Genomic DNA, 13,715 nt, shown 5'->3' with positions numbered 1-13,715 from the left:
ATACTGCAAATCTCTGGCCCTGGCATGGGGACCGAAAGAGGTGTTGGGCAATTTTGAAGATCTAATAGGCCCCAGGTCACGGCACGATTCACTTTCATACCTGTATGGGGTGTTACGGAAACAGATATTAACAAAAGATAAGAGAGATCTGTTCAAGAAGTGGGTAACGGAACTAGGGGATGAAGAGATCTCGGTACAACTGCTAACAGGATGGGAGGGTGTTCGGAAACACATGGTAAATGAGCAGTGGCGGGAACTCTTCTTTATAATATTACACAGAGCGACGTATGCATTTAATTTGTCATTCAAGAATGCACCAGCACACTTTCTGAGAGAGTGTCCGAAATGCGACTTACCTAGGGCCAATTTGATGCATGCGTTGTGGCACTGTCCCCATATTCAGCCATTTTGGGTGGAAGTTCAACGTTATCTGAAACAAGTCTGGGGAGCAGAGGTACCTCTAGAGGTACGCACAATGATTTTCCATGACTTCACGCTGGACCAACCAGACCTTACCTTAGGGTCCACTGGGCCCAAAATGATGCACATTGTTGGTCTGGCGGAGAAGAAATGCATATTGCGCCACTGGTTGCAACCTGAGGTCCCCACACTGGGAGAACTGGTGTCCATCCTCCAGAGACTCCTACTATACGATAAGGTCGAGGCACTGAGACACAAAGAGAGGGAGTCCAAGAAGTTTTTTACCAAATGGAGAGCTTTTATTGGCTTTCATTTTCAACGCACGGAAATAGATGACTTGATGTCTAACTTCAGGAGTACTGGTTGGTATAATACAGAAGCGTTACGAGGCACATTGGGAGTTCTAACATTTCAATGGGAGGGGTGACTGCCGGGGAGGGGGGAGGGAGGGTAGGCTCGGGTACTTACTTTCATCATAGTTCTTTGGTTTATCTGTTTATTCATGTCCTATATTTTCTGACTGGGTTGCACAGTCACCAGAAGACAGTAGAGTGGCGTTACATTCTTACGTCTTTGTTACCCTACCCTGAAAGATCTACTACGTACACCAGACTCTTGTACCGCCGGCCGATAGCATATCACACTGATTTGCTTGAACAACTGGATCCAGTTGATGTTTTGTAGATCTGCTGATTCTGCGGTGGGAGTAGGGGGTAATTAGGTTAATGCTCAATGTATAATTGTCTTGTTACCGATTGTAATTCCTCTTGATGTACTTATACAACTTTTATGCCTTGCCTATACTGCTTACCTGTGTGAAAACAATAAACATATGTTTGAAAAAAAAAAACAATGGCTCTAGGAAGAACAGGAGTGCTGTAATGGAGTTCTAAGGGTAGGCAATGCATTCTTGGAATTGTAGTACTGAGCATCTGCTAAATCAGGAAGGAATGAAAAACATTGCAAGGAAGAGCATAACATACAGTTCTTGTTAAAAAAAAAATGATTTTTTTTTGTGGTTCCAGAACAGAGGCACACAGATAAGTAACAATTAGAGATGAGCGAACCTCGAGCATGCTCCAGTCGATCTGAACCCGAACTTTCGGCATTTGATTAGCGGTAGCTGCTGAAGTTGGATAAAGCCCTAAGGCTATGTGGAAATCATGGATATAGTCATTGGCTGTATCCATGTTTTCCAGACAACCTTAGAGCCTTATCCAAGTTCAGCAGCCCCAGCTAATCAAATACCGAACGTTCGGGTTTGGATTGACTCGAACCCGAACCCGGTTCGCTTATCTCTAGTAACAATATATGCTTCTGCAACATTTTACCACTTGTCACTGTTAATTCCTGGTTACTGATGATGTGTCATCAGTACAAGAAGTGCCCGCTCGGCCAATCACTGGATGAGGCGGACCACCACTGATTGGCTGAGCAGGGCAGTTATGGAGGACAACTCATTTATAATCATTTACTGTTAATTTGCTGGAAGCATCTACTACTCTGTTAGTAAAAAATAATCTGCAATGACATTGCAGGTTCTCACTTGAGCCCAGCTGCATTTTATTGTCTAACATTGTATTTTATTGCAGTGTATTTTTTTCTCCACATTTTTCTGCTGAATATGTAGTTATGTAAGTTATTCCTAGATTCTTGACTGAATATTTTTTTATTGCAGTTATGAACCATTTCTGGAACTTATTTCAGCAGCTTAGATGTTAAACCAGTAAATGAAATGCTGTGCACTGACAGGGACCTTTCTGTCATTTCAGGGTTTAAGCACCTGCTCGCACTGTATTACAGGTCACGTTATCTCTATCCTTTTATTACTTCAACAATACAGTCTACATTCTCCTGCTCCTATGAACTATTCCCATAAAGCTGCCAACCCGCCCTCTCCTTTTCTTTCTCAGTGACTCCTTACTCCTTCACATCATTAGAATCTCATTTAGTGTTCATTATAACTATGTTAATCATGTTGAACTAATGCGCTGCTAAAGTAGCACTTTCCCCAGAACCCCGTTATAATTTACCTTTTCATTAATGTGACTTCCATTACTTTAAATGTTACCATAAAATGCAGGAGAGCTCTAGGTCCTTATAGTCTAGGATATGTTAAATAGCAAGATGGAAAGAACAGATGCAAATACAGTTCGGTACTTTACTGTAAGAAGAAACAGATGAGTCATTTAAATCATGCAGCCCATGTAACAAACAATATGGCACAGAAAGTATATACAGTATGTATGTATGTATGTATGTATGTATGTATGTATCTATCTATCTATACCATAGTTTGCTAGTTATAACCAATACTCCTACATAACCCATAGTAATGTCTGTGTAAGGCCATGTTCACATGCTATTGCAGTATCAAACAATGGCCGCTGTTTTTCATACATAATGCAGTAATGCATAATGCATAATCAGCCGCAGGAACATTATTTTATTTCTATTTGGACTGTGGGCACCTTTGGGTGTTGCCTGCAATCCAATTAGCCGTAGCCCTCTGTGCAATGTACACCTGTCAGCACAGCCATATATTGTGTGCACAGAAGGTTAAAGGGGTTATCCAGCGCTACAAAAACATGGCCACTTACCCCCTACTGTTGTCTCCAGGTTGGGTGGGGTTTTGAAACTCAGTTCTATTGAAATAAATGGAGCTTAATTGCAAACTGCACCTGAACTGGAGACAACAGTAGGGGGAAAAGTGGCCATGTTTTTGTAGCGCTGGACAACCCCTTTAACTACTGCTGCTGTTCACCAAACAGCAGCCATATAAAACAGACAAGTTAATTTTTTTTCTACGGCCGCAGTGAACAACGGCCGTAGTGCACCTGTCTGTGAGCACTACAGCTGTTGTTGCCGGAAAACTGCAGCCGGAGTTTTCAGTATTTTCCATGCTGTGTGAACATAGCCTTTAAGTGACCTCACCCTAAACAGACTAAGTAAATCAAAGCTCACTTTGATGCTACATTGGCGACTTGGATGATCTGCCCTAATCGGCAGCCGACAACTGGGCGCACTGGGTACAGGGTGGCATCAAAAGCGCTTACCCCGTGCTTGGCCAGGCTGAAAGTACAGGCTTCGGGTTGTCAGTCTGAAGTCTGTAGATGTATACGGGTGGCTTAGGGGCATAATATTAGCATAAAGGAGACAAACTGTGCTGGGCTTTTGCAGCCATGGGCAACAGCCTGTGGGCTTTATAAAGGAATTTGCATATTATGTTCAACTCTTTCATCTGGCACTGGAGCACTGATTTGAGTGTCTGTATCTTTAACTTTGTTGCTTTTATTAGTTGTTTGCATATTTTATTTCCATAAGCTTTTAAATTCTTTCCTACTGCCCATTTACTTTAGTAACTTAAATGCTTTTTTTTTTATTTATTGTCCCCTTCACATTTTTTTATGCACATTGTATTTCTCCTGTTCCTGACCTTTTTATTCTAAGTAAATATGTACCTCCTATAGTGAAAATTTAAGGTGATTTAAAATATCCTATATAGTGTCTGTACTATTATTATTAAACACATTCTAGTCAGGGAGTTTGAGGTCACCTAAAAGCTGATCAAGCTTTAATATTTTTAAGTCCTCAGCAAAACACCCATTTAACAGAAGTACAGTGGTGCCTTGGATTACGAGCATGATTCGTATTGGGACCATGCTTATAATCCAAATCCACTCTTAAACCAATGCAAAATTTCCCATAAGAAATCACTGAAATGCGGACAATTGGTTCCACCCCCCAAAATAATGATTTTTTACATTTTGAATAACATGTAGAACAGATGAAACAAACAATGAGAAGCTGCTGAATATGTGATATTATAGGTTACTGTACAGAGTAGCAATCAGCATGTAGAGTATAATGTATAGTAACTGCATAAACCTGAAAAACAGCAGCAGTTTGTAGATACAGGATGGAGTTGCAGATCCTCATAATGCAGTTGTGTAGTACAACAGGCTAAAATAGAAAAGCAGGGCTGCTGTCAGAAGTCTGTGTGGTCACATGACAGCAATGGGGAAGGGGGGTGTTCAGCATGGACCAATCAGGAAGTGAGAATCACAGAGCTGTACAGGAGGACAGTGATAGAATCTTTTCTATACAGCAGTATGAATGGCTGAGTGTGAGTGCAGGCACATTATAGCAGGAATAAAGAGGAAAGGAAACACAAGGGCTGACAGAGACTGCGGGGAGTATGAAGGAATGAGCAGGGCAGATGTGGGCACATAAATGCAGCACTCTCTTCTCAGGGACAAAGAGGTTACAGCTATGAAGAGATTAAGAGATTACCTCCACAGTCCTGTCCCTTGATGTTAGCCCCAACCTCAAGTGTATCTACCATAATTTAGAAGGTGAGGGAGATGTCCTGGGTCAGTGTACAGTGCTGTAGACCCCGCTTTGCAGACCATACCCCTCCCCCACTCACCCGTGCACCCAGTACAGGAAGCTCTTAACAATCCTGGCTCTAACTAAACTTTCTTACCTAAATTCCAAATAACTGCACCAAATAGATATTCTCTTAACTAAATTGGTTTACAGCAGCCTTCTATGGCGTCAAACTCCTAACTCAAACCAGTTATTGTGCTTTATTACATACAGATCTTTTTTGTGGAAAGAAACCAGAAATGTTTGGATGATGATGCTGGGGCCATTTGGTACTTGCAGTATTTGTGATCACAGCATCACAGCAGCAGTGAATGGAACCACTGGCCCTGGGACACTTTCCTGATCATCATAGCTGTGTAATGAGGAGGTGCACTGATGATGAGGTCTCTGTCCTCTGGGATACACTTAGCTTGTATGTCTGGGAAAGGACAGTAAAGCCCCTATTACACGAGGTGATATTGAGAAGCAAACGAGTGCTGTCAGCTCCCCGCTCACCGCCAGTGCTATAACATGCATAGGCAGTGAGGCAGACTGGGAGAAAGAGGAGGTACTCACAATATGTGCACAAGTGCTTCCTGTTGATTGGGGTCACATGGGTTTTACAAAGGAGGAGTGCTAGCCAGTCAGAAAGGGGAGAATCTGAAAAGTACAGACCTAGAGAAAAAAGAGCTGCTGCACCTCACACCCTTGGCTTGCATTAGTGCCTCTCGGTTATATTTAAAAACCAACGCCAGAATGTTGGTATATAATTTATTCAAACCATATTTCCTCATGTACCACGTGTCGGTCTTCTGGCCCACATGAGTCCCTACACTAAAACAACACTATGCCGGTCAGCGAACGCCAACCCTACAAAGCAAGCGACAACAGGGGAGGGAGGCAACAGAATGGCCCTGCAACCCCACTGTTACAGGACCAAAGCCACTGGACCCCCTTCCACACACACACCCTGCAGGCGCTGTGGGCAGAGAAGGCGGCCGCCAAGCAACACAAGTGTGAACAATTTGTCACAACTCACCATTGCACCAGCAGGCAGACTACCTTTTCACTGACATAGCCTTTGTTAGAAAAACAATCCTGAATTGCAGTGGGGTGATGTTTTGTGTGCTACTGAAGTAATCATGAAGGTTGAGCTAAAGTTTCCTATTACAGGATGCAAGTCTTTACAGAGACATGGCATTACAACCATGAACACTGGTACCTACCTGAGTTTCTGGCAAGTGCCAGGAAAAATAAAGTTTATTTTTTTTTTAACTACAGAAGCTCCACCCAGAATATCTTAAAGTGGTTTTCCACCTTTAAACACATTTTGTAAACTCAAATAAGGTATATGGTATTCTGTGGGGGTATTGGTGGACAGTAAACTCAACTTTAGTGATCAGTGCCAGGCAGCAGCTGCCAAGGCTAATAAAATAATGGGGTGCATCAAAAGAGGTATAGATGCTAAAGATGAGAACATAGTTTTGCCTCTTTATAAATCACTAGTCAGACCACATATGGAATACTGTGTACAGTTTTGGGCACCGGTATATAAGAAGGACACAGCTGAACTAGAGCGGGTGCAGAGGAGGGCAACAAAGGTCATTAAGGGAATGGGTGGGTTACAGTACCAGGACAGGTTATCACCCTTGGGGTTATTTACGCTAGAAAAAAGACGTCTTAGGGGCGATCTGATCACAACGTACAAATATATGAATGGACAGTACAGAGATCTTTGTAGTGGTCTTTTTACTCCTAGGTCTGTAACAATGACAAGGGGGGCATCCTCTACGTCTAGAGGAAAGAAGATTTCATCATCAGCATCGACGCGGGTTCTTTACTGTACGAGCGGTAAGACTGTGGAACTCTCTGCCACATGAGGTTGTCATGGCTGATTCATTAAATAAGTTCAAGGGAGGCCTGGATGCTTTTCTTGAACAATATAATATTACAAGTTATGGGCATTAGATTTCTGGTGATACGTTGATCCGGGGATTGTTCTGGTTGCCATTGCAGTCGGGGGAGGGGGGGGGGGAGTTTCTCCCTGTGGTGGGGTGGTTGTCTTCTGCCCCATAGGGGTTTTTTCGCCTTCCTGGATCAACACAGTAGGATTTTCCTAGGTTGAACCTGATGGACTCTTGTCTTCTTTCAACCTTATTTACTATGTTACTATGTTACTATGTGGTTATTCACAAAGAATCTTCCATGCTCCCCCACCACTACTATTACCCAATTCTGGTGCCACAACGGATGTCTCCTTGGTCAATACATTGTGTTCTATGCAGGAACATGCAATGTACTCATCACTCTGCCTCCTCCATAGCATTACACTGCATTCAAGCAAGGAGGGCAAGTGCTGTGGAGGATGCAACACGACATGTTTTGTTATAAGCTCCACCATAGGAGGCCATGTATGGACTTGAGAGCAGTCTGCCCTGACACCAGGATGGGTATCAGCGGTGTATGGAGCACCACAATAATAGAGAATGGGCCTAGGTAAAGGCAGTCTCTGTGAATAGGTTCCTTATGTAAGCATTACTTTTATGGATATTGAATGCATATGAGTATACAGAATTTAAATGGATTATTATCATGAATTAGAAACGGGAAGATGAAGAAAGGAAAAAGGGTGAAGAACAAATTCGGCAGAGAGAAGAGCAACGTGCAAAAGAGCTTTACCTCAGTCTGAAGAAAGCGCAGCTACAAAGTCAACGTAATGAAAATGACGAGCAAGAGTGGCAAGAGCAGTGTAAGTAGTAGAAAAAGGGTTTATATTTTTACTTTTTCAAATAAGTTTTTCACTATTCATTTTGAAGTTTAAAGTTTCTTTTTAAAGTGTTCCTGTAAATTTTTATGAAAAATGACTGTGCAGGAGCACTGCGTACAATAGTCTTTTTTATTAAATGTATTTTAATTTCAAAATCTATGCCTTTCAGAGTGGCCACTGTTTATGCTTGCGCAGTCAGCTCTTTCTTTAATTTTATGTTACTACAAAACATTTAAGGGAGGATAATGAATGATGCAATGGCCACCTACACCACTCTCCCTTCATTCTGGGGACAATTATGTGGATGGTCATGACCTGAGATCGAAATACCCCTTTGACTATATAAATATATATTAAATATATTTTAAAAACCCTTTAAATTGATAAATATATATAAAATCCTCCTCAATTTTATCTGACAATAAAGACTGCCTGGGTATAATGCTTTGCTCACTGTAGAAGGATTGGGCCCATTCAATTCTAACTGTCTGACTCTTTTTTTTTTATGCGTTTACCCCTCAATCTATTTAGAATGCATAAATGATCAGTCGAGCCAAGTTCTTTTGTGTACGGGGTTATTGTGAGAAATAGCTGTAGGCCCAATGCCCACATGTCTATGGGTACCTTTAGGTATTCATTCCTAGATTCATAGAATGCTGGTCCTGAAAACATAACTAAAATGTATGCATTTGTTTCTTGGGGTTTAATAAGATATTAAAATGAATTAAAACTAACTTCCCAGTCTTGTAGCCACAGTAGCCATTGTATGTATGGTTGTTTCTCTCATAATGCCCTTTAATTAGTTTCATGCTGTGTGTGCAGTTGTCTCTCACAATACATTGTAGCCTAAAGCTCTAAAACCAAACCATTCTCTGTCACTGAGAATAAACAGCAAATTACTTATTTCTGGAGAAGTCATTCGCTAATTGGTGTACAAAATGTTATTTGGTCATTCTTGAATGATAAAATACCTCTGCAGGAATAGAGGTGGCCAACCGTAAATTGTAAACTTAAAAATAGAACTTAGATCTATCTATTAGAGATGAGCGAATAGTGAAATATTCGATAATTCGAAATTCGATTCGAATAGCTCCCGATATTCAACTATTCGAACGAATATCGAATCCCATTATAGTCTGTGGGAGAAAAATCCTTGGGACCTGGAAATCAAGATTCAACCACTAGGAGGTCACTAAGTGCCCAATGAAACCTCAGGAAATGATGCCAACACCTCTGGAATGCATATAGGACAGCAGGGGAAGCATGCCTGGGTATATGAACAGAAAGTAGAAGTGTACCTTTTGGTCTAGCAGTACTTGTTTGTTGCTTTTTGTTTATTCAATACACTTGCAAAATACAATTGTTTGCAGAGTTATATATTGCCCAGCCAGTGATGTGATTGATTGCTCACATGTATGTATTGCATATATATATATATATCCACTTTCACAGACTATCAACTATAGACTCCAAACACTATATAACCGCTTTGTATAATGGAATAAATACTGGGACAACTTTTTTGTCTACATTAGCGTGGACAGAAAGCCAAATATCGAGCAAAAGAAAATTTATCATGCAGACATTTAAATCACAAAAAGCAAAGTTGGTGTGGGGATTACACCCCTTAAAGATAGAGCCAATTTAGATTTTTGCACTTCCGTTTTTTTTCTCCTTCTGCTTAAAAGCCCATAGCAGTTGCATTTTTTCCACCTAGAAACCCACATGAGCCCTTATTTTTTGTGCCACTAATTGTACTTTGCAATGACAGGCTGAATTTTTTTATAAAAAACACTGAAAAACCAGAAAAAAAATAAATGTGTGGTAAAATTGAAAAACAAAAAACGAATTCTGTTTATTTGGGGGGTATTTGTTTTTACGCCGTACGCCCTGGGGTAAAACTGACTTGTTATATATTCGTCGTTACAATTACAACGATATGTAACATGTATAATTTTCCTTTATGTGATGGCTTGTAAAAAATTCAAACCATTGTTAACAAAAATATGTTCCTTAAAATCGCTCCATTCCCATGCTTATAGCGCTTTTATCCTTTGGTCTATGGGGATTTGTTAGGTGTCATTTTTTGCGCCATGATGTGTTCTTTCTATGGATACCTTGAATGTGCATAGGCGACTTTTTGATTGATTTTTATTACAATTTTTCTGGATTTGATGGGACCAAAAATGCACAAATTTGCACTTTGGAATTTTTTTGTGCTTACGCCGTTTACCGTGCTAGATCAGGAATGAAATAAATGATTAATTCTGGCGATTACGCACGCGGCGACAACAAACATGTTTATTTTTATTTATAACATGGGAAAAGGGGGGTGATTCAAACTTTAATTAGGGGAGGGAGCTTTTTATTAATAACAACACTTTATTTATTTTTTTTTTTACACATATACTAGAAGCCCCCCTGGGGGACTTCTAGTATATGCACACTAGTCTCTTATTGAGATCTATGATGTATAGTTATACAGCATAGATCAATGAGATAGGCACTGGATTGCTTTCGGCTGCAGCAGCCAAAAGCAATTGAGTGCCGAGTCGGGATCAGCGTCATTACGGCGCTGACCCCGGCCGGTGAGGGATGTGTATATCGCTCCCCCTGAACAATGTACCGGGGGGGGGGGTGATTCACCCAACTAGACACCAGGGATGAGGCTCTATAAAGAATTCTGATGCAGCTGTCAACGTTGACAGCTGCATCTGAATTATTAATTAGCGAGAACTGCGATCGGACTTTGCCCACTAATTGCCGTGGTCCCGGGCTACATGCGGCACCCGGGACCGCGGTGGTTCAGAGCGGGGTCTGCCCGAGGCAGCCGCAGGGTGTAAATATACGCCTGCGGTCGTTAAGGTGCTAAACTGCAATAGAGTCTCTGTCCAAATGTTGTTTAGCCAAACAGCAGTCCTTTTATTTTTTGAGGCAATGGAAAAGCCTGGAATACATGGGAGCAGTCGTCACACCCGTCGATTTGACTGCTCCCGTAAAGCCGGACTCGGATCAGCTGTGGAAACAGCTGATGCATTTAACAAAAATGTCAATAACCTACAGTTACTGTCTAAAACTACCAGTTCACTTCACCAAGGCCAGGCACCTCGGTGACACGTATCTATCCTCTAGAATGACAAATAGTATTTTCTCACAAGGCCCATGAGGTGAGCCCTCGAAAAATAAGCCTGAGGCCCATGAGGTGAGCCCTTTAAAAAATTGTATAGAGGCCTATGAAGTGAGCCCTCAAAAAAATTGTATAGAGGCCTGTGAACTTTTTTTTACATGGCCCATTTCTATGGTAGTGGAGGAGGAGGAGGAAATGACCTAGAGCTGAAACATGCGACTTCACTTCTCGAGGCTTTCAACTAGTGGAGATGCAAAGTCTGAGTCCATCCACTGGGCGTTCATTTTGATGAGTGTCAGCCGGTCAGCACTGTCAGTTGACAGGCGGCTGCGCTGATCTGTGATGATGCCCCCAGCTGCACTAAAGACTCTTTTAGAAAGAACACTGGCGGCAGGGCACACCAGCACCTCCAAGGCGTATAATAAGAGTTCAAGCCATGTGTCCAACTTGTAGACCCAATACGTGTAGGGAGTCGAGGGATCGGGGAGGACAGGGTTGAGAGTACTCCCTCAACATCCGCCGATACTTGACCCTCCTGTTCATACTAATCCCTGCAGTGATGGTGCTTTCGCAAGGGGGTGCCATGAATGTGTCCCATACTTTGGAGAGTGTTCCCCTGACTTGATGGATGTTGTCCGGCTTTAGGAGGAACTCTCTTCTCTCCCGCCAGCAATGAAAGGTGGGAATATCTCCATCATATTCTGCAGCAGTTCTTTCTGGTACTCAAGTAGTCTGGTGGTCCTCTCCTCTACTGGAATGAACAAGGAGACATTATCTTTATATCGGGGGTCCAGCATTGCGAAAACCCACCAAATTAAAAACGTGGGCCAGGCATGGAACGTGTTAGAGTTCTCCAAGCTCAAGAGCTGCCACCAAGTTACGGCCCTTATCACACACAACCATGACTGGTCCAAGCTGCAGCAGCGACAGCCAAATTTCTGCCTGCTGCAAGATGGCATCTTTTACCTCTGGGGCGCTCTGCTTCTTATCACCCAGGCTGATAAGCTTGAGCACGGCCTGTTGACGTCTCCCCATGCCAGTGCTGTGGCGTTTCCAGCTCACGGCTGAGGACAATTTTACGGAGGAGGAGGAGTGGAAGGGGTTTTCAGAGCCCGTGCTGGCAATCTTAGGTGGGGGGAGGAGGGAGACTGTCCCTGCTTGAGACCCGGTACCCGCCTCCACAACATTCCCGCCATCAGTAAGATATAGTGTACCTGGCCGCAAGCACTTGTCTGTGCGTCGATGGTCAAGTGGACCTTCGCGCCAATTTTACGGGACAGGTGCTGGTGCATGGCACACCTTGAAAAGTAGTGGTGGCTAGTGACAGAACACCGAGGTGCGACAGCTGTCATCTGGTCACGTAAGGCTTGCCACATGGCCAGCAATTTGGTGATGTGGCAGTTTAAGGCTTGGGCAGAGGGGTAAGTGGAGGCATACTTATGCCTGCGATCAAATGCCTGAGTGATGGAATTGCTGTGAAGAGGTGCATGACGGTGGTAAAGGAGCAGGCAAAGGAGCAGACGCAGGCAAAGGAGCAGACGTAGGCAAAGGGGAAGGTCAAAAAGGCAACAAAGTGGCCGAAGCACAGGCAGATGGCGAGATGTCCTGGCTGGTGGTCTGAACTGTAGCACTAGCAGAGAGAACAGGGGAAGAGTCAGCGGTGGCAATGCCGGGCGCAGGTTCTCCTGCATTTGCTCTTTCCCACTGAGCTCAGTGCTTTGCTTCCAGGTGACGCTGCATGGCCGAGGTGGTCCAGTTACTCTTCTCCAAGCCTCTAATTAGTTTGAAATGACATAGTGTGCACACTGCGCTCAGCTTGTCATCCGTGCAAACATTAAAAAACCTCCACACCAAAGAACTGCGTGACCTCAAGAGGGGAGCTTGGCGTGACTGGCTGCTTCGGGGAAAATCTTTGGCCCTGGTGACTCTGGCCTGCCTTCGATGACTCATCCGTACTCTACCTCTGGACATCCCTCTGCCTCTTTGCGCCTTTTTTGGAGCTGCGCAGGTCTCTACACCTCCACTACTTTCCCCACAGGACATCACCCCTTGCCAGGTCAGGTCGTTTACTTCATCGTCCAGCCCCTCCTCTTCTATTTCCTCACTCTGCTGCTCCTCCTGCACAGTAGGCATGTTAACTGGACTAATTGTGCAGGTTTGGAGACATATGTGTCTTTTGGCTAGCCTCGAGACTGCAGTGAGTGGATAAATGACTGGAAGCACTCTCAGCCATCCATCGTAACACTTGGTCACGCTGATCGGGCCTCAATAGTTGTGTACCCCGCCCCCTGCACAACTGTCCTATAAAGCCAGGGATGGTGGATGCATGCGATCCTGGACGTCCTTCTAAAGCATACGCTGTATCCCCAATCACTTGACCGTGGCTTAAAACCCCATCAGCATTTCCGCGTCCCTGTCCTCTCCGCTTTGCGGTATGCATTGTAGTAGCCATTTAACTTTTTTCAATACAATTCATCTGTACCAGATAGTTTTTAATTTTTCCCACACTAACAGTATGAAGCCGTATACCGGATATAAAGTTGTTTTTCCAACAATAGAAATAAAGGTCTGGTCATGCCTTCACAGGACTCAGACTGCGCAAATCAGTCGTAGCAAGATAAGAGGTATTATCCCACACTTACAGTATACAACCGGATATAGAATTGTATTTAAAACAATAGAAATAAAGGGCTGGTCAAGGGCTTCACTGGATGCAGACTGTGCAAACCAGTAGTACCAAGATAACAGCTATTATCCCACACACACAGTATACAGCCGTATACCGGATATAGAATTGTTTTTACAACAATAGAAATAAAAGGCTGGTCAACGCCTTCACTGGACGCAGACTGCGCAAATCTGTAGTAGCAAGATAAGAGGTATTATCCCACACACACTGTATACAGTCGTATACCGGATATAGAATTGTTTTTACAACAATAGAAATAAAGGGCTTGTCAACGCCTTCACTGGATAGAGAGGGACAGACTGTACTGCCAATAAACAGCCTTCAAATCCCGCTGCACTCCCAAA

At 43.2% G+C, this 13,715-nt stretch overlaps 1 protein-coding gene across 1 annotated transcript in view; it reads left to right on the top strand.

Annotated features, from left to right (window-relative positions):
* The window catches only part of SH2D4B (SH2 domain containing 4B), a 100,892-nt gene that overhangs the window by 31,622 nt on the left and 55,555 nt on the right, over nucleotides 1-13,715 (top strand). Inside the window, exon 4 of the mRNA XM_069981858.1 lies at nucleotides 7,390-7,537. Within this exon, the coding sequence (XP_069837959.1) occupies nucleotides 7,390-7,537 (148 nt within the window). The remainder of the gene's footprint in view (nucleotides 1-7,389; nucleotides 7,538-13,715) is intronic.

Source organism: Dendropsophus ebraccatus, chromosome 8, assembly GCF_027789765.1.
Source record: "Dendropsophus ebraccatus isolate aDenEbr1 chromosome 8, aDenEbr1.pat, whole genome shotgun sequence".
NCBI lineage: Eukaryota > Metazoa > Chordata > Amphibia > Anura > Hylidae > Dendropsophus > Dendropsophus ebraccatus.
Note: the sequence above shows the minus strand (reverse complement) of the source record. Positions and strands in the feature narration are given on the sequence as shown.